The sequence below is a fragment of the Acomys russatus genome, chromosome 32 (assembly GCF_903995435.1).
Source record: "Acomys russatus chromosome 32, mAcoRus1.1, whole genome shotgun sequence".
NCBI lineage: Eukaryota > Metazoa > Chordata > Mammalia > Rodentia > Muridae > Acomys > Acomys russatus.
In genome coordinates this window covers 35383043-35404610 of record NC_067168.1, presented here as the reverse complement: position 1 = coordinate 35404610, position 21568 = coordinate 35383043, and the positions used below count along the sequence as shown (strand labels likewise).

Here is a 21568-nt window from a genome sequence, read left to right as displayed (position 1 = left end):
GAACACTGTGCCCCAGGCTATCCTCTCTATAACCCACAGTAAACACTCAGAAGAGGCTTCCTCTGGGACACTAGTGGCCCCTCCTAGTCTGCCCCAGCCGAACAAAGGCCACCACAGGGTGGCTAGTGAGGGCTTTCCCACGTAAGCTCCTAATTTCCACACTGGGACCTCACTAGGTTACAGGCTGGGCCTGTTGTTTCCACTAACCCCCACATCCCATTCCTGGGACAAGCTGGCTGAGGAATGTCCCCCATGTAGCTGAGTGGAAACATCTGGGCACACGCCCTGCAGGCATCAAAGGCTTCCGGCCTCTGGTGCAGCCTCCATGCTTGCCCCTGGCTCAGGACACATGAGACTAGGGGAAGGCACAAGGGTTCAGAGGCTGAAGACCAACAGGAGGGAGGGGTTGGCTGCCAATGGATTCCATGCTAATAGTAAGAAAAGACAACACACTTCTCAACAGGACTTTATTGGTGGTAATTGGCTGCAAACTTCTGGGCAGCAGGAGTAGTCTGTTTGTGGCAGGGGACCCCCAGTGTCTGGCCCCCGCCTTCTTGCCTGCCTTCACAGACTTCCTGCCTAGAAGCGCAGCCAGAACATGCCACTGCGGATCCGGTTGTAGTCTGGGAGCTGCTCAATGGGGCCTGTGGGGGTAGGGTGGGGAGTCAGGGTGGAGTGCCTGGCCTGCACAGGGACACCTGGCCCTGTGCCACACCGAGTTCAGAATGGCTGCCCAGAGCAGCACAAGACAGGCTTTGAGTGAAAGAGGGAAGAACACATTCCCCAGGGTGCAGAGCCTGTCCTTTCACGCTCTGGCCCTGGCAGCCACACCCCACATGCAGGGTACCTGTTACTTGGTGGGCTGGGGGGTGGGTGGGGTATTAATGGAAGTAGCTTGGCAGGGAGCTGGGGAATTGTTTGGACAGGTTTTCTGAAAAAGAACTCCCTGGCAGCCAGATGACTGCAGAGAGCCTCAACTTCCTTCTCCAAGTATAAGGTGGGCAGGGGGGGCAGAGACAGGCGGTGAGGCCTGAAGACGACGACAAAGGACAGGTCTTACAGACTACTTACCAAATCCAGCCACTGCTGGACACTGGTCATAAAAGTACTTGGAGCAGACCTCACGCAGCATGGGGGCATCCACCTCCTGCAGGGAAGTGGGAGAACATGGATGGCAGGTGCTGGGCACCCCTTTGCCAGTACTGTCCTGAGTCAACACACACCTCCTACTTGCTTTTGCAGCTGTTCCTCTACCCCAAGGGTGAATGTGCAGGGGTAGGATGCCACAGCCATCAGGACCTCTCTGGGCCCCCACCCCTGCAGGTAGTCTTGGATAACAGAGAAGTCGTATCAGATTCCAACTCCAATCCCTCAGAGGCCCACCAGCCTAAGGCTCTAGACCCGCTTCCAGGGGTCCAATTACCGCAATCCGGCTCTCCCACTCAGCCAGAGGGATACGGCGGCCATAAGTCAGGAGGCTTCGACCAATGTCTTCACACACAGGGGTGGTGCCTTCAAGGGAAGGGGAAAAATTTAGAGGTCTACTCAGTCCAATCTTGGACCCACAAAGACTTCTAGGACCATGGTCTACCCCAGACCACACCTCATTTCCATTTTGACCAGCTACAATAACATAACTACTGACTTGGGCCACCTCCACTTGCACCTGAAGCTCCAAACACACACACATATGGGGTATCAGGGTAGGTGTGGCCTTAAAGCCTTCTTTCCTTGCCTCTCTCCTTTCCTTCTCTCTCTCTCTCTCTCTCTCTCTTTTTTTTTTTTTTATTTTGTTTCTCTGTGTAGCCTTGGCTGTCCTGGACTCACTTTGTAGACCAGGCTGGCTTCGAACTCACAGCAACCCACCTGCCTCTGCCTCCCAAGTGCTGGGATTAAAGGCGTGCGCCACCATGTCTGGCCTTCTGTTTTCTTTCGAGACAAGGCCTTGCTATGTAGCCTTAGCTGTCCTGGAATTTGCTATGTAGACCAAGCTGGGCTCCCTTAACTCAAAAGATCTGCCTGCCTGTCTCCAGAGTGCTAGGATAAAGGCATCCTTTCACCCCCCCTCCCCGGTTTTTCGAGACAGGGTTTCTCTGTGTAGCCTTGGCTGTCCTTGACTCACTTTGTAGACCAGGCTGGCCTTGAACTCACAGAGATCCACCTGCCTCTGCCTCCGGAGTGCTAGGATTGAAGGCCTGGCTTCGATTCTGCTTTCTAAACCTGGCCACACTACATAGCTTGAGTACTGGGAGATACTGTACCCCTCTCTACAGGGATGTAGGACTCACCATCCAGATGAGATACCAAAGCATTCCTTAGGATGTTTTTGCCCCGAGCCACCTCACTCTCTGTAGCGCTGGTGCACAGGCGCATCCTAAAACAGGGGGTATGGGGGAGGGAGGGTTGAAGCGATGGCCATTCTGGGAGACAGTATGTTGTCTCTTAGCCTCCTATTATCCTGGCCAAACACCCCATCCCATGCGGCAATACTTAGTTGACACTCACCACTGGCCTTGCAGGAAGAAGATCATGTCATCGATGCTCATGCTATCACTGACAAAGTGTGCACCCAGCAACCCAGTCTCAGAATAGGAGATGTTGAAGGTCTGGAAACTCTGGCAAAGCTTGTTAGCAACAGCAACAGAAGCCAGTGGGCTGGACAGGTGCTGCCAGAGGCAAGGATCATAAGCACATATCCTAAGCTCCACAGAAGATACAACCAAGCACCCTCTCCTCCCTGAGGGCAAGCTGCCATGCCTGTTTCTGACACCTACCACTCCACCACCATAAGTGCAGTCATAGTGGCCTATGATGGCATTGGCCACTTGGAGGACTACATTGTCTGGGTTAGCCCAGCCAGGTCCCTCTACTGCAATGGCCACGTGGGCCAAAGGCAGGGCATCATCACGATGGCGGATCTGAAACAATACATGTCAAGGCTGAGAGGCAAACAGAAAGGATGGGAGATGCTGAACCCATTGCTGATTCCTGAGGAATCTGACATCACAAAGACAACCACACACTCAAGGGTCCTCCCAGAGATCCCCAGCTCAGAGCACCAACCCTGCTACCAGGCAGCACACCTCACTGCCAGTGAAGCGACATGGAGCTATATTAGGTATGGCATCTTCATCATACACTCGAGAGACGGTGCTGAAGTGCTTCTGGGCGAGGTCTAGCAGCTGCCCGTGTTCCAACCCTAGGGGAAGAAGAGTGGTGTTAGTGGTCACCCAGAGTCCAAGCACAGGTCAGAGTAATCAGACAGGAGCAGGACTTCCATGTCTCAGTGAAACCATGGCATCAGAGCAGGAAGAGGGAAGAGGAGGAGCCACAGACAGACCTTGACTCAAAGGCAAGATAGGAACCTCAGAGCAGAGCAGCCCTCGGCCTTCAGCACACTGAGCGGAAAGCAGACCTGCAGGGTGGGGACTCTGGAGAGATGGCTCAGCAGTTAAGAACACTTGTCCTTGCAGACCAGGCCTTGGTTCCTAACACTTACATGGTGATTTACAACCATCTTTAACCCCAGCTCCAGATCTGATGCCTTCTTCTGACCTCTGTGCACACAAGGCACATGGGGTACACAGACATACCAGCAGGTAGACACTCATACAGCTAAATAAATCTTTTTGTTTGTTTGTTTTTGTTTTTTGAGACAGGGGCTCTCTGGGTAGTCTTGGCTGTCTTGAACCTGCTTTGTAGACCAGGCTGGCCTCAAACTCACTGAGATCCACTTGCCTCTGCCTCCCTGAGTGCTGGCATTACAGGTGTGCACCACCACACCCGGCTGCATAAATAAATCTTTTAAAAATTGTATTTGTGTGGCTAGAGCTCTTGCCACTGTGGGGCTGGAGAGGAGGCACAGCAGTTAAGAATCTTCCTGCGCCTCCAAAGGACCTGGGTTCAGTTCCCAGCACCGATGTCAGGCAGCTCACAACTTCATGTAACTCGCTCCAGAGGATCTAACACCATCTTCTGGGCTTCATGAGCAACCACATGCTGTGGTATGCATACATAGACACACACAGTTACATACATAAAAACTTATGTAAATAAATCTCTGGGCCAACCAGCAGCTCAGCAAGTAAAGGCACTGGCTGCCACGTCTGATGACTTTAAGTTTGATCCCTGAGACCCTCATAGTAGAAGAAAAGAACCAACTCCCACAAGTTGTCCTCAGATGTCCACACGCAAGCCATATATAATACACACACACACACACCCCAAATACATAAATGCAATAAAAAATAAGAAAAATGGACCAAAAAGGGCAAGGGTCTATCATATGACACCTATGTCATGCCAGAAGCATCATCTTGCCTGTATGAGGGAACTGGCATGCCCTGAGCACTAGGCTACCTGGCTTTGTCCTTCCTTCAAGCTCTATCACACAGACCTAACTCATGGTCCTGAAGGAGGTCATAAAGAGGTGCTCCCACCTTCCACAGGCCATGATTTACCCTGGAGCCTGAACAGCTGAGGCCAAGAACAAGTAATGCCTTAGGTAGGACTCTGTATCAGACGCCCTGTCTCCTCAAGAAGCCCTGGGGCACCCCTTAACAGGTGAGCACCATCACAGGACAGTCTGCCCTAACGCTGCTAAGACTCAAGAAAGTCTGAGGGGCTAGTAATGGACACTGCTCTTGGGTGTCAGTCCTGTTCTTCCTGTAAGTCTTTTTTTTTTTTTTAATTTATTTATCATGTGTGCATGCATGCCAGAAGAAAGCACCAGATCACATTATAGATGGTTATGAGCCACCATGTGGTTGCTAGGAATTGAACTCAGACCTTTGGAAGAACAACCAGTGCTCTTAAACTCTGAGCCATCTCTAGCCCTCCTATGAGTCTTTTTCTCCCACCTTGGTGGCAAGTTATGAGAAGGTCTGCTTCCCTAGACACACATCAGAAAACAACGTGCGTCTCCCTTGCTTCTTCTGCATTCTCCCACAGGGACCCATCCAGCAGCAAAGCGAGCCTTAGAGTAATTCCAGGCCACGTTTCCCCTAGGCCCCGGTTCTCCACTAACTGAAATTTGTTTGACTGACTGGTGCCCCTAACCCATCTCTAACTCTAAGCCCCCATTAAAAACCCTGCTGTAATTCTGTGCCTCTCTTTTAAGGTAGCCCCAGTCACCATTAAACACACATTATCACAGAGCCAATTGTCTATAGCACCCAATGGCAAGGCTGTGTAAGGAATAAGCCTATGTCTTCCACTGGCCCACAAACACGGTATTCTAGGACTAGGTGAGGCTAAGACAGGTTTGTGGTCTAGGCAGGAGCTGGCAGCCACATTGAGGCATGTACTGCAGAAGACATACCCCGTACGGCCAGCTCCAGTGGTAGCAGCAGAACAGGTCCTATCCCATCTCAAAGCACAGAAGAGCCGCGTACCTCAGAGATAGGACAAGAGCAGAGTCCCCTGGAGTTCTCTGGTCAGAACCAGAGGATCTAGGCACTGATTAGCAAGGTCTGGGTCTACCTGTCCAGGGCTTCAGCAACCCCGTCACTCACCTCCAGCTGCAGCCAGCACCATTCTCGGAGCTTTGTAATGCCTGTTGAGGTAGTCAGTCAGGTCTGCACGCGACAGCCTCCTGCAAGACACACAGCCAAGACAACTCCTTACTCCACCACAGCTGAGTCACTCACAGTGCAGCTGAGAAGGGGCATGGTGTCTCTGAAGACCAGGCTCTAACACACCCTCAATGCCTTCTCTGTCACCACCCTTTCAGGATCCAGAGGGCAACAGCTGAGGAAGGTATGAATAGATACTGGACTTGGAAGGGGCACCAGGTTCCTGCTGTCGGACACTCCTCACGCACACTCCCCAGAGGACAAAGAAGGGACACCTAAATGTCCCCTCCCCACAAGTGCATGGACATCATGGACAGATATCCTAACAGAGTCCAAGATCTAAGTGAAGACCCAGAGTCAACAGGGTCACAGGACCAGGCAGCAATTAAAACACTGTATGAAAAAGGAAAATGACACAGGCAGCTAGACACCCCCTGGGCATGTGGCTGATGGGGACAGGCATTATTTCACAGTCTCAACCAGCTCGCTCGCGCCCTCTCACCTGACGTTCTCACTGGGCCCCTCCACAGCCTGGGCTAGAGGTGTACCCTGGAACGCTGTGGCATGCAGGTAATCAAAGACCACATTCTGCATACATGCATCATTTTCCTGCATCTCCCTCAGGATCACGTCTCGTTCCTTCTCTATCTGTGAGTCTTCCAGACTGCAGTTCTGCACAATATCTGCCAGGAGCTCCACAACTGGACACAGGAAGGATGTGTTAACCGGGTATGGTGGTGCCCAGAACCCACATGGTGGAAAGAATTGACTCTTACAAGTTAGGCCCTGACAGAACATATACCAACATACAGATATATAATTTAAAAACTTTTAAAAACGGCATATTTAGGTGCCCAGTAGAGATAATGACAGCCTGCATCTCCCACTCCTATAGTCCAATTCTGTGGACAGCCGGGGCACCTGCCTTCCTCCGGATGTTACCTTTCGGCAAGTCCTTGGTCAGCGCCTTGATGAGGTAAGCAGTGTGCTCCCGAGTGCTGTAGGCATTGAGATGCGCCCCCATACTCTCTACCTCCTTCTCTAAGGCATTGCCAGGCCGATTCTTTGTTCCCTGGAATCAAACATCAGAGGCTGAAGAGATGGCTCAGAGGTTTACAGCACTTGCTGCTCTTTCTGAGGATCCAGGTTGAATTCCCAGCACCCATATAGTGGCTCACAAACATCTGTAACCCCAGTTCCAGGAGTATATGGCATACATTAAAAAAGAAAAACAAACAAACAAAACAAAACAAAACTAGCAACTAGGTGTCCCAGAGTACAGGAGCCTGCCTTCAAAGGCTAGCATCCCAGCACGTGCCTTCCTTAGCGGTCTGTGTGCATTACATTAAGTAGGCCCTCAGCTGAGCCCACAGCAGCACAGAAAAAGCACAGAGACAGTCGGAGACAGGAGAACACTACAGCTTCAGCAAGTGTTGCCTTAGAGTCAGAGCTCACCTAACAGCCTAACTTTTCCAGTAAGTACCCCATGTCCACCATGGTCAGATAATCTCACACCTGTGTTCAACTGATGGGACTTATTCTCCCACCCACGCTATTCACTCATGTATATATTTTTGGGTTTGAGTTTTCTTTTGGTTTTTTTTGTTGTTGTTGTTTTTTGAGACAGAGTTTTGCGGTGTGTATAGTGCTGGCTGTCCTGGACTCACTTTGTAGACCAGGCTGGCCTCAGACTCACAGAGATCCACCTGCCTCTGCCTCCCAGTGCTGGGATTAAAGGCGCGCACCACTACTGCCCGGCTGGGTCTCTACTTTCTAACTAACGGATGTAGGTAATCTACCAGGGTGTGACTTTTATAAGAAAGCATGACCGTGCCTGCAAGCTTGCTATAATGCATATGCACACGTGCAAGCTCATTACGTCCCCGTGCACATGGGCCTGTAACAGCCTAGTGTGATGGTTAGGGGGTTTTGCTGTTTTTTGATGGTCAGTTTTAATCATCAACCCGACAGCCTAGAATCACTGCGGAGTCTTACTGAGGGTCTGACTACACCAGGCTGGTCTGTGGCCATCACTATTCTCTAGGGAGCAGGCTCTATATGATATATAACGAAGACAGCTAGCTGAGCATCGCAGCAAGCAACCAGGATCCTGGCTTCTAACCCTGTTCACACTGTGGCTGGGATGTGATTAGCTGCTCCAACCTTACCACTACACTTCCCTGCAGCGACTGACTGCAACCAAAAGGGACCTCACACAGGGCTCATCAGAAAACAATTTGCTCCTTCCAGAGGGGCAGACAGGAGACTAACTTTTCCAACTTTGGCCTTTGAGGTAGGCAGCCCTAAACTGAGAGAAAACATGGGCTTCCCAAGACCTACCTTAAAAGCCAGGTGTTCCAAAAAGTAGCCTGCTCCATTGTTCTTCTCAGTCTCATAGCGGCTGCCAGCATCAATCCACACACCCACCTGGACGAGAAACCACCACATCAGCCCAGTCTGCAGTCACCAAAGGCCCTGAGTAACTCAGCACAGGTGTCTTGTAAGGCCTCAGAGTTGGTAATGTGGGAAGAGCTGCTCCACTGAGACCCTACAAGCACAGACACAACGGGGAAGAACCAAGTGACTAAGCACACTGGCGCCCTCACCTCTCTTCCCTCATGGGCCCTCATTTTTTGGTGTTTGTCCTTGAGACACCATCATGCTCAGAACCCTAATCGGCCTTGAAACCACAGACATTCTCTCTGCCTTATTCTCAGCTTTGCCACGTGGCTCCACAACTCTTTAGTTAATTCTAGTTTCTTTTATGCATGAAGCCTATCACTTGCAGACAATAGTTTATTCTCTACAATCTAAGACTCATATGTGAGCTATGTGAGGTGTCTGTCACACATCTATATTCCCAGGACTCTGGAAGGCAGAAGCAGGATTATGAATTCAAGGTTAGCCTGTGCAGCATAGCAAGACCCTGTCTCAAAAAAGAATAAAACTTTATCCCTTGTTTTTGTTCTGATGACTTCATTCTTTCATCAGGGGAGGAAACTAATGACTAAGATACTTTACATTTCACCTTTTTTTTTTCTTTTCTTTTTGACAGGGTTTGTCTGTGTACCCTTGGCTGTCTTGGACTCACCCTGTAGACCAGGCTGGCCTCCAACTCAAAGAGATCCTGCCTGCCGAGTGCTGGGATTAAAGGCATGTGCCACCATGCCTGGTGCATTTCACTATTTTAAGGTGGTACTGAAGCAGGGTGTGATGGCACACTTTTAATCCTAGTAGAAACAGGTTCAAGGCCAGCATGGTGTGCGTGGCAAGTTCTAGGCCAGCCAGGGTTACATAGTGAGACCGGGTAATGGTTCAGTAACTTTTCGACATGGATCACATTATGTTGCTAGGCTGATATGCCCCTGGACCTCTCAAATATCTGGGAGTACAGGCACATGCTCCTGTGTCTGGCTTTATAACACTTTATCCTATTTCAGTAGCGGGGACCAAATGCAATGAATGCTTAGCAATTACTTTACCACTGATGTACATCTCCAGTCCTCAAAGAAATTTTAGTCAGACTCATATACTTAACATATTAAGTGCTAGGTATCCTCCTACCACCCTGTAAGTATCTTTTAAAATATGACATGTGTTATGAATATGTGCATACTGAGTGTAGGTACCTGTGGAGATGCCTGGTGTTTTCTGAAAGAGGGTGTCATATAGGTCTGACTGGCCTTGGAATTCATTCTGTAGCCTTAACTTCCTAACCCTCCTGCCACTCACCTTCCCCCTCCTGAAGTGCTGTGAAACGTACTACTCACCCTGTGGGTGGAGCTTTTTATTATTTGTTCACAGCTAACTTAAGTTTTTCGCATGCTTTGCAAACAGATGTTGACACTCACACCACTATGTAGTGTAACTTTAGATAAACAAGAGGTTGACTGTGTGTGCACCTGTGTGTGCACCTGTGTGCAGGCGCAGATGCCTATGTGTACATGGCAGCCAGAAGATACACCGGATCCTTCAAAGCCGGAGCTGCAGGCATTTGCAGGACTCCAGCTCATTATCTAGGTGCTGGGACACGCACTCCTGTTTCCCCCCCTTAAGGGGGCTGGGGGCTGTGGTGCAGCCTGGTCTACAAAGATAGTCCAGGACAGTCAAGGCTACACAGAGAAACCCTGTCTCGAAAAAACAAACAACAAAGAAATCTATCATCTTGGATTATGATCCACAGTATCCTGACTTTTACCTCACATCATCCGTCCTTTGGAAGTGAAGCATAACCATAGGGTCTCAGTGTCTGGGATCCGACACAACTTACTAAACTTTCTGAGTGGGTTCTAAGCCTGTTCAGATAGCTTCCACGCATCAAGGAAATGACCTCCCAACCTGCCCTGTGTTTAGCAGCAATTTCTATCACATGAGGTTATTTATTCCTGGAAAACTAAAAGAATCAGCTAAAAAAACAAAAAGCCCCAACCGAGCAGTGGTGACGGCACACACCTTCAATCACACTATTCAGGAGGCAGAGGCAGGTGGATCTCTGAGTTCAAGGCCAGCCTGGTCTATAGGGTGAGTGCCAGGCCACCCAGGGCTACATAGAGAAAACCTGTCTTAAAAAACAACAAAACAATTTTGCCCGACTACATGTGTTGGGAGGATTGGTTCTTGGGAGTTTTCTCACACACTTAATAAAGATTTTTCATCCTTGACTCCACTTTGAGGATTTTCAACTTCTACGTTTATTGTTTTGTGTGTGCCTAGTGCCCGAGGTCTTAGAAGAGGCTGCAGGATCCTTTCGGGACTGGAGTTATAGGTGGTTGTGAGCCACTGTGTGAGTTCTGGGAACCAAACCCAGGCCCTCTGAAAGAGAACAAGTGCTACAATCCAGAGTCAATTCTCTAGCCAAATTTGCAATTTGAAATTAAATATTTTATTTGTGTATGTATACACGCAGGTACTCAGGAAGGCAAGAAGTGCGAAGGCCAGAAGAGGGTGTCTGATCTTCTGGGCTAGTTATAGGTGCTTGGAAGCTAGGAACTGATTCTGACCCTCTGCAAGAGCAGCCAGGCCTCTTAACCACAGAGCAATCTGTCAAGCTTTAGATCTGCAACTATTTTGGAGAGTCAACCAAATCGCTGTAATCTCCAGGAGCATTTTGTTGCTTCTTTCAGTGCTGTGTATCAAGCTCGGGGCTTTATAGTCCTAGGCAAAGGCTCCATGTGGGCTACATTCTCCAGTCTTCCAGAGGCATGTACTCCAGTCTTCCAGAGGCATGTACTTCCTGTGTATATGTGTAGCATATACATGCGTGCGCTACACTCCACCATACAAACGTGTGGAGGGCAGAGGAAATTGGGTGTTTTCCCCAATTACTTTCTACCTTGGTGTGGTTTTTGATTTTACTTAAAGGCACACACCTTTAATCTGAACAAGTTGGGAGGCAGAGGCAGGCAGATCTCCAAGTTCGAGGCCAGCCTGGTCTGCAGAGCGAGTTCCAGGACAGCCAAGGCTACAGAGAAATCCTGTCTTGAAAAAATGGGGGGGGGGGGAGGATTTTATTTTTAAATATGTGCAGGTGGAAGGGTGAGATAGTGTAGAGGTTAGCAGCACTGGCTGCTCTTCCACAGGACGCAGGTTCAATCACGAGCACCCACAAGGTAGCTCACAACTCCAGTTCCAGGGGATCTGATGTCCTCTTCGGCCCCTGTGGGCATCATAAACCATTCATACACATAAAATAAAAATAAGAGCCAGGCACACTAGTCTCCACCGTCCTTGGTACTGGTTAAACAGCACTGGGGATCCAAATTCAGGTCCTTATGCTTTGGTAGCAAGCTCTTACCCACTGAGCCATCTTCCTGGCCCTTCAGAGACATTTCCTGAAGTGCACTCCTGGTCTAGCCTACAGACTACATAGCCTAGGTGGTGAGTCTAATAGACCTGGATGCCTCCTTTCTGTAAATCACCTAAGGTCTCTGAAATAGTCTCAGTCTCTCTCTCTCTTCTATTTTTTCATTGTAAGATGATAAATCACTTCACTGAAAAAAAAAAAAAAAAAAGCTAGGGAAGAATTTAGCCCTGTTCTTGGAAAGCATCGTAACGTTGGCTGCTGGGCTGCCGCTGTGAAGTTAAGGTAGGGTTGGTTGAAGTCGGGTGCAGCGACAAACCCGGCAGTGAGCCAGTCTCCACCCAATACATAGAAGACTGGTGCCCAAGGTCACATCCCAACTTGGGACAACGCGGCGGAACCCATCGAGAGGGCTAGCGACCACTCACCGTGCAGGTAGGATGCGAAGACTGCTCCGAGGCCACACGCAGCCCGTTGTCCAACACGCTGACCTGTGTCTCCGGCACGCTCTGGAGGGCCTGGGCGAAGGTTGCTGTACCCCTCAAGGCAGGTGACCTCAGCAGGGCGGGCTAAAGGTAGCAAGAGACCACAGTAAGAATTGCTCTCTGAGCCTCCGGCAGCCTGGGCTCTCATGCCCAAACCCGAGAAGATACCCAATCCCTCCCTCCACTGTGACCTTCCCACTGCACTGACCCCGCGACCTCCCCACTCCGACCCGCCACTGTTGACAGCCTGATCCTCATCTGCGTGAGGAAGCCTTGAGCCCTGCAGCCCAACGTTTTCGCCGCCACCTCACCAAGCGGCGGGTGCGAAGCAGCACTTGCGTCCCAGAGCAGGCCACCCGGCAAACTGCGGACGCCGCCATCTTCTAACCCCCGTCAGCCTAAAGCCGCGCTACGCATGCGCAGAACCGTGAAGGCGGAGCCTGACGCGCAGGCGCTGTAAGGAAGACGGCGCTCGGTCGCCCCCTGGCGGGCACCAGGTCCATTCTCAAGACTTAATCGCCTGTTTTGTCCTTTGGTCCATGTGACTGTCCAGCCACCTGCCGCTGGCCCTCCGGCGGTCCCCATTCATCGCCTTCCTTCACCTGAGGGAGGCGGTGTGCACTGTTTCTCTCCAACTGTCGGAGCGCGTCATGCAAGGCAAGCCAGCAGCAGCGCAGAGGGCTGGAGGTGCTCAGGAAACGCGTCTGAACCCAGCTCAGGGGTTGAAGCACCTTCCTGTCTGTGCTCCCCAAGGACAACAAGGTGACCACTGAAGTCAGTTTAAAAGAATAAAATATGTTTAAATGGTTGACCTGAAAGACGTTTGATAATATATTACCAAAGTAGTATTGAGTGCCAGCACTTGGGAAATAGACGTAGAGACAAACCAGGAGTTCAAGGACATCCTCCCCTATATAAGGAGTTCGAAACTAGCCTGGGTTGTGTAAGACGACGAACAAAATGTAGGGGGTGAAGTGTGTATGAAAAAAGGAACAAGGTAGAGGTTAGTTTGTGAAATAGGACTCCTTGTTTGGAAAACAAAAACTAAACAAAAAAATGTCTTTTCTATATTTGTGATTTTTTTTTTTTTTTGAGACAGGCTTTCTCTGTGCAGTCTTGACTGTCCTACACTTGCTTTGTAGACCAGGCTGGCCTCGAACTCACAGTAATCCTCCTGCCTCTGCCTCCCAAGTGCTGGGATTAAAGGCGTGCGCTGCCACCACCAGGCCTATTTGTTATCTTTTCAAAACGTTAAAAAAAAAAAAACTATCTGAAATCAGGCAAAGGATACTTAGTGTATATTATTGATTGAGATTTTTGGGACCAAAATTATGATTTTGAGAGGAAAGTAAAATGAAATAGAATCTTCTACATTGCTGGATTTGGTAGTAAATGCCTTTAATTCAGTACTCAAGAGGCACAGGAAAATAGATCTCTTGAGTTTGAGGCTGGCCTAGTATTACATAGTGAGCCAGGGCTATAGAGTGAGAGCCTGTCTCAAACAAACAAAACCACATCTAAGTTACCTACTTTCTTTTCTTTGAGAAACAAGGTCTTGTGTAGCCTAAGCTGTCCTCAGATTCACTTTGTAGCCAAGGGTGACCTTGAACCTCTGATCCTCCTCCCTCTGCCTCCCAAGTGCTAAGATGACAGGCAAGTGCCAGCACCAGATGTCCATGGTGCTGAGGAGTAAAGCCAAGGTCTCAGGAATGTTGGGCAAACGCTACCCACCAAGCCGCACTCTTAGCCCTCTTTCAGGTTTTTGAAAATGTTAATTGTTAATTTAAAATTATTGTCATTATCTGTTATTTGTGTGTGTGTGTGTGTGTGTGTGTGTGTGTGTGTGTGTGTGTGCACATGATGTATGCACGTGTGTGGGCGTGGGTACCCCCACATGTGTTCAAAGGTCAGAGGACAACTTTGGGGAGTCAAGTTCTCCTTCCGCCTTTACATAGATTCCAGGGGTCAAATTCAGCTCACCGGGCTTGTACAGAAAGCACTGTCCGTTACCTGTTGCCATTTTTAGCACAGCTTTCTACTTACAGAAATGTTGAGCAGATGGCCTAGCGATCCCTTGTGCACGCTGTAAGCACACGCGTGCTGTTCCTTCTTATTGACCTCTCACATTAATATAGCTCATCTAGTACTATTAACGGGCCATTATTAGTTAGTTCATTATTAACTAAAGTTCATAGTTTACACAGATTTCCTTGAGTTTTTTTTTTTTTTTTTTTTTTTTCCAAACAGGGTTTCTCTGTGTAACAGTCCTGGCTGTCCTGGACTCACTTTGTAGACCAGGCTGGCCTTGAACTCACAGTGATCCACCTGCCTCTGCCTCCCGAGTGCTGGATTCAGATTCAGGATAGCACCTTACATCTGTCTTAAGCTTCACTTGCTTGTAACTCTTGGATTTTGTTTTTTGTTGTTTTTGTGGTGTGTGTGTGTGTGTGTGTGTGTGTGTGTGTGTGTGTGTGTGTGTTTAACCATCCCAATTTTAATGTGACCATTTATAAAACTTTCAATTTAATGCAATAATGAAAAAGGAGTATACTGTTTGGAAGCCTAGGGCAACCAAAAACAATGACAGCCTGACCTTCCTTTGCAGGTCCTCCCTCGTAAGACCTCAAACCCTGACAGGTAAACTGCTGCATCCTCCTCAGTTCTGTGTTCCTCACAGTCCTTCACCCACTCATTCCACAATTCAACCTCCCAACCTACCAGACGTTGCACCATCCAAATTAGAGGTACTGCTCAAATTTAAAAGATCCTTTTCTACAAGAATGCCTCTTTGTAGTGGTTTAAAATTTGAATATTTGACTTTTATTTATTTATTTTTTTCATCATTACATCATTAGGTCTCACGGGTGTTGTTGTTATTGTTTTTTAAAGATTTATTTATTGTATATGAGTGCTTTATCTGCAGAAGAGGGCATCAGATCTCATTATAGATGGTTGTGAGCTACCATGTGGTTGCTGGGAATTGAACCTCTGGAAGAGCAGGCGGTGCTCTTAACCACTGAGCCATCTCTCCAGCCCGAGTGTTGTGTTTTTTTTTTTAGAATTTTGGTTGTTGGTTTTTAGTGTGTTTGTGTGCATGTATGGAGGCCAGAAGAAGACACTGAGTCTCCTGGAACAGGAGTTACAGACAGTCATGAACTGCCATGTGGGTATTGGGAACTGAACTGGGGTCCTCTACAAGAGCTGCAAGCCCTCTTAACTGCTGCGCCATCTCTCCAGCCACCTGTGGAGTTTTGTTTTTGTACTTTAAAAGATTTACTTTTACTTTATGGGTATTGAGTGTTTTGCCTGCATGTATGTGTGTGTACTGTGTGTGTGGTTGTGGTTCTCAGAGACCAGAAGAGGAATTTGAGGTATAGATGGTTGTTTGCTGTGATGTGGGTGCTGGGACTTGGACCCAGCTCTTCTACAAGAGTAGCAAATGTTCTTGGCAGCCCAGTCATCTTTCCAGGCCTGTGGTTGTTCTTTTTTTTTTTTTTCTTTTTTCTTATGTTATATACATTAATGTTTTGACGGCATGTACATCTGTGTGAGGGTGTCAGATCCCCTGAAACAGGAGTTATAGACAGTTGTGAGCTGCCATGCAGGTGCTGGGAATTGAACTTGGGTCCTCTGAAAGAGCAATCAGTGCTCTTAACCGCTGAGCCATCTCTCCAGCCCCGCCGCCCCACCCCTCCCCGCCCCCATGGTTGTTCTTTGTTTGTTTGTTTAGTTTTTAAGTAAATCACTGGGCCAGTGAGATGACTAAGTAGGCAAATTCAATCCCTAGAATTCACCTTGGCGGAAGGAAGGAGAGACCTGTCTCTACAAAGTTGTCCTCAGAGCTCCACATGCAAACAAATTTGTAAGTGTATAAATAAATAAAGTTTAAAACATAATTATTTTCCAGGCTGAGCCAATGATAGTTTATGCAAGGCCCTATGTTTAGTCCCCAGCATCAATAAGAAAATTGGATTTGTTTGACAGGGTCTCAACTGGGCATAGAGGTGTGTGCCTTTCATCCCAGCACTTGGGAGATAGAGGCAGTTGGATCTCTGTGGGTTCAAGGGCAGTCTGGTCTACCTAGTGAGTTCGAGGACAGCTAGACCTATGTAGTAAGACCCTGTCTCAGAGAGGGGGGCAAGGGGGTGACTGATGAGTCACACTGTGTAGCTCTGGCTGGCCTGGAGCTTTCTTTCTTTCTTTGAGAGACAGGGTCTTGTGTAGCCCAAGCTGGCCTCAAATTCACTTTGTAGCCAAGGATGACCTTGAACCTCTGATCCTCCTCCCTCCACCTCCCAAGTGCTAAGATGACAGGCAAGTGCCAGCACCAGATGTCCATGGTGCTGAGGAGTAAAGCCAAGGTCTCAGGAATGCTGGGCAAACGCTACCCACTGAGCAACACTCTTAGCCCTCTTTCAGGTTTTTGAAAGTGTTAATTGTTAATTTAAAATTATTTTTACTATCTGTTATTTGTGAATGTGCCTCAAACTAACAGAGATCCACCCGCCTTGCTGCTTGAGTGCAGGGATTAAAGGTCTGGACCACCACGCCTGGCTCGGAGAGCTATTTTTAAAGTAAGCAATAATTATAATCGTTTGTCATTATACAAGAATAAACATTCCTTTGTGTTCGTTTACTCACCCCGACCCCCAACCCGATCTGGATTCCCACCCCTGTGTTCATTACTTTGTAATTGGATCCTGGGTTGAAAAGAGTAAAAGGGTGGAAAATGTTTACGAGTCAACCATGCTCTTGGCCTTAGGACCTTGTCCATCGTCGTCGTTCAGACTTCTACGCCATGCGAACTGAGTAGACAGAGAAGGAAGCCAGTGTATAGGCTGACAGCACAGGAGAGATGAGGCAGAGGCCCAGGTGAGCTGGCTTGTTACCCAAAATGCTTCAGGGCAGACAAGGCATGCTGGAGGCCTGGGACGCTAGTAAAAGTCATCTCGGTGGGTCTGGGGCTTGTACCATTACTTCACTGCCATCCCTGTGAGAGCCCCGCCTTGCTTGCAAGTGCAGAAGTTCCTGTTGGTCCCCTGCCCTGGGCCTGCTGCATTCTGGACCAGTTCAGTTCTTATCTGTGCCCAAGGGTAATGTGTGCAGTAAACAATCTCTTCTGCTGTCTCAGCTGAAGAATTAAAAAAAAAAAATCAAACAAATAGATTTCTTGAGTGACCAGTATGCAGACTATCATAATAACGATAAGAGCTTCCCAGAAATAAGAAAACAAAACATTACTCAGATCCCAGCGAGGGAGAAATATCTGAAAGGTAACCACCAGGCTCCTGGAAGGACTATGAAACGCCCAAGTCCCCCAAGAGGTGGAGTATGAACTTGTCTGTGAAAACGGATCATTAGCAAATCTGTCAGGCTTCAGAGTGTGTTTGGAGAAACTGGCCTGAGCGGCACCCTCCCTTCACAGGCATTGCCTTGTCTGCTTCGGCTAGTGTGGCTTTCAGCCTGGGGATGGACTCCTTGTCTCCGATCCCTGTCCGCTGGGGTTACAGATGGACCTGCATGCCCATACAGCTTTTCTTCAGATCCTGGGAACTGTTTCACTTGTAACCAGGTGGTGAGGGGTGGTGGAGCACCTTCCAGATCCGCTGAGACAACTTTTTATCATCTCTTCCGGCTCCCACTGTTCCGTTTCTGCCCTGAAACAGCTTGGATGACATGCCAGCTTACTTAGGCTCTGCCCCGTCTCTCTTGTTTTGTGTGTCTCTTTTCTTTACCCCCTCCTCCAATCTCTATTTTCTTTCCTATAATTTGGTTTAACTCAATTTTTAGATTTATTTTTATTATGTGTAAGTGTGCATTATGTGTGGGTTTGTGCACATGAGTTCCGGGACCTTCAGAGTGATATAGATCCCCTGAAGCTGTAGTTACGGGCAGTTGTGAGCCACCCAGTATGGGCACCGGGAACCACACACACACACACACACACATAGACACACACATACACACGCAAATACACATACACACATGCTCAGAGAAGAGGGTATATGTTTGGGTCCAGCCCTTGGGAGGCAGAAGCAGGAAAGTCACTGAAAGTTCAAAGCCACCCACAACTACACAGCAACATCATGCCTTAGAAAAAAAAAAAGAAGAGGCAGTGGTGGCACACATCTTTAATCCTTTAATCCCACCAGAGGCAGGCAGATCTCTGTGAGTTTGAGGCCAGCCTGGTCTACAGCGAGAGTTCCAGGACAGCCAGGGCTACACAGAGAAGAAGCCCTGTGTTGAAAAACAAACAAAACCCCGATATAGATATAGATAGATAGATAGATAGAAAGCCCATGGCTGAGACAGTTATAGGCTGTGAAGGAAAATGCACTGGTTCTGTTTTGTTAAGTGGGCATGTTGTCCAACTACCTTTTAAATCCTGGTATCTGTGCCCCTACACTAGACTTGGCCTTGGTTAGAGAATCTTGAGTTTGCAGTGGGTAGCTGTTAATGCAGAAACTCACAAACAGTGATGCTAAGGATAAGCAACAGTTGAGCGCTTAGCATAAATAAGACATCTACATTACCTTCTCCGAGGCCCCAGGAATGTCGAGGAAAAGGAGACAGAAAGAATGTTAGGAGCGAGGCAGGTGGATCAATGTGAGTTCGGGGCCAGCCAGGTGGTATACTCATTGCAATGATGAACTCACAGCATCTGTGGCTCCCTGAAAACACACGCATGCACACACACTCACAAATGCACATGCACACACACATAAGCACACACAGAAATGCACATGCACATAAGCACACACACACTCACAAATGCACATGCACACAAATGCAGACACACATAAGCACACACACTCAAAATGCATGCACCCATAAGCACACACATGTACAAGCCCATGCACACACACAAATGTACACACACGTAAACACACACTCAAAATGTACATGCACATAAGCACACACACTCATAAATGCACACACATAAGCACACACATGTACAAGCACATGCACACACAAATGCACATAAACACACACACACTCACAAATGCACATGCACATAAGCACACACACACAGACACACACAAATAAGTAAAATAATTTTTTGAGACATGCTCTTTCTAGGTAGCCCTGGCTGTTTTTGAACTTATAGAGATCCCTCTGCTTCTGAAGTGCTAAAATTGAAGGCATATGCACAAAGCATGGGAGTAAAATAGGTGGTGAAAAGAATAGAGGCCCTTCAATCCTGAATGCTCAGTCCCAAACACAGGTGCAACACTAAACAGACTCGGCAAGGTATATTTGTGTGTGCACGTGTGCATGCATGCATGTGTGCACATGTGTTTGCACTTGTGTGTGTGTAAAACAAGAATATTTTTAAGAGAGATTATGAGGTTGATATGGGGGGGCACAAGGAGAGTTAGGCCAAGGAAAGGGAGAGGTGGGAATTAATACAATACTCACGCATGAAATTTTTTAAAAATGTTAAAGAATAAAAGCCCAGACATGGTGGGGCATACTTTTAATTCCAGCTCTCAGGAGGCAGATAGGAGGGTCTCCTTGACTTCAATACCAGCCTGTTTCAATGCCAGCAAGTTCTAGGCCAGCCAGAGCTACATGAGACCCTGTCTCAAAGAATAAAATGAAATAAAATAAGAGGGTCAGCAGGCGAGGGGGAGATGAGAGAGGACACTGGGGGAAATAGAATCGTAGTGGACTTGGTGTTCATGTATGGAACCATCAGAGCTCAGGGAACAAAAGAAAGAAAAGGATCTGTTTTAATAAACAGGCCAAAGAAGGAAATGCTACTGCAAATGGAAGGGTATGCAGACACAGGTCAAGTGGCTGCTGTAATGACTTGTCAAGTCCTTAGTGACTCATTAATTGATTTATAATTTATTGGGCGTACGTAGTCAAATGAGGTCAAATGCCTACACACCCATTGCAAACTGAATTTTGCAGCCCGTTTCCTGACCAGACTTCTTTTCTCCATCCATCTGTGAGGCCCATTTTATCCCCCTGGGGCTCTCAAACCCATCTCTAGGCATGTGCCCCTTTGTTTGGGGAGGTCCTGGCACTTGCCTTTTTGAGACAGGGTCTTTTTTTTTTTTTCCTTTGGTTTTTCAAGACAGGGTCTTTCTGTGTAGCCTTGGCTGTCCTGGACTCACTTTGCAGACCAGGCTGGCCTTGAACTCAGCGCGATTGAGACAGGGTCTTACATAGTCCAGGCTGGTGACACAGGCGAGAGAGATGCTGGACTCCTTGCTCCTCTGGCCTCTACAGCTTCACTCTTTGCTCAGTATTTAATGCATTCACCTTTCCCCCTAGATTTTTTTATTAAAGTATCCTGGACAAGATTTTTCATTCTTGCCACTGGTGAGACATGCGCATAATGTTGATATTAAATTCATCTACAAGGTTGTGTAACCATCGCCACTATTTCCGGTAATTTTTCATTATCCTCAACAGAAACTCTGACCCATTGAGCAATCACTCTCTATTTCCACTACCCCAGATGACCTCTGCTGCTTTCTATCTTTATGGCGGCCTGTTCTAATGCCTCGCACAAGCAGAGTCATGCGCTATTTACCCTTTCATGTTCATTTATTTGATTGAACATAATGGGCTCAAAGGTTTGCTCCTGTTGTAACAAGCACAGGCATTTTTCATTCCTCACCAGGTGTGGTAGCGCAGGCCCAGGATGTTAGCATGTGCAAGGCTGAGACAGGAGGATCACCAGAAGTTTGAGGCTAGCTGGACTACATGTATTGAGTTCTGCGTCAGCCAGGGCTACTGAGTGAGAGAGACCCTGTCTCAAACAAACAAGCAAACAAATAGTGCCTGGGGATATAGCCTAATTGGTAGGGTACTTGTCTACCATGCACAAAACTCTGGGTTCAAACCCTAGTACCATGTAAATACGGTAGTGGCACATACCTATAACCCCAGCATTTGAAAGGTGGAGGCAAGAAAACCAGAAGTTCAAGGTCATCCTCAGGTGTGTTGTGAGTTCAAGGAAAACCTGTGGTCAATGAGCCCTGTCTCATAATAATAAAATAATAATAATAATAATAATAATAATAATAATGTGATTCTTAGGTAAATGTAATAGTGCATGTCTTTAATTCAAGCACTATGGAGGCAGACCAGAGGCAGTGTGATTGTGGGGTTAAGGCTAGCCCGAACACCACAGTAAGGTCTTGTAGTAAAATATGCACAACAGGGCCAGGCATGGTGCTGCACACCTTCAGTCACAGCATTCAGAAGGCAGAGAAAGTTAAGTCTCTAGGAGTTCGAGGCCATCCTGGTCTACAAAGCAAATTCCAGGACAGCTAGGGCTATACAGTGAGATCCTATCTCAAAACAAACAAATGACAACAATTATACACACACACACACACACACACACACACACACACACACACACACACACACACATACACATATATACGTATATCTACACATGTACACATGTAAACATATATTCACATATATATCACAAAAAACTTTCCATCATGACTATTTTGAGGGACAGTGCTGGGGAGTCAAACTTAGGGCAAACCCCCACTTTAAGGAAGCACTATGCCACAGAGTGCCCCGCCAACAGTGAAATGTGCTAAGTGGCGGGAATCACCTCCACAGTGTCATGCAGCCATCCCACTTTTCCATTTCTAAGGTGTTTGCATCATCCCAGATAGAAACTCTAACCACTAAGGAATCTCTTGTTCTCTCCTTCCTCTATCCCTGGTCACCTC

General features: G+C 47.8%; 1 protein-coding gene across 1 annotated transcript; it reads right to left on the bottom strand.

The window, feature by feature from the left end:
* Window positions 1-492: 492 nt before the first annotated feature.
* LOC127184121 (cytochrome b-c1 complex subunit 1, mitochondrial) lies at window positions 493-12320 on the bottom strand. The gene is made up of 13 exons (XM_051140367.1): window positions 12170-12320; window positions 11802-11942; window positions 7914-8000; window positions 6516-6645; window positions 6076-6274; window positions 5514-5593; window positions 3084-3199; window positions 2775-2918; window positions 2506-2666; window positions 2289-2374; window positions 1424-1512; window positions 1072-1147; window positions 493-644 (listed from the first exon to the last, which is right to left on the bottom strand). Exons 1-13 carry the CDS (start codon window positions 12236-12238, stop codon window positions 580-582), a joined length of 1443 nt encoding a protein of 480 aa, XP_050996324.1. The 5' UTR covers window positions 12239-12320; the 3' UTR covers window positions 493-579.
* Window positions 12321-21568: the final 9248 nt, after the last annotated feature.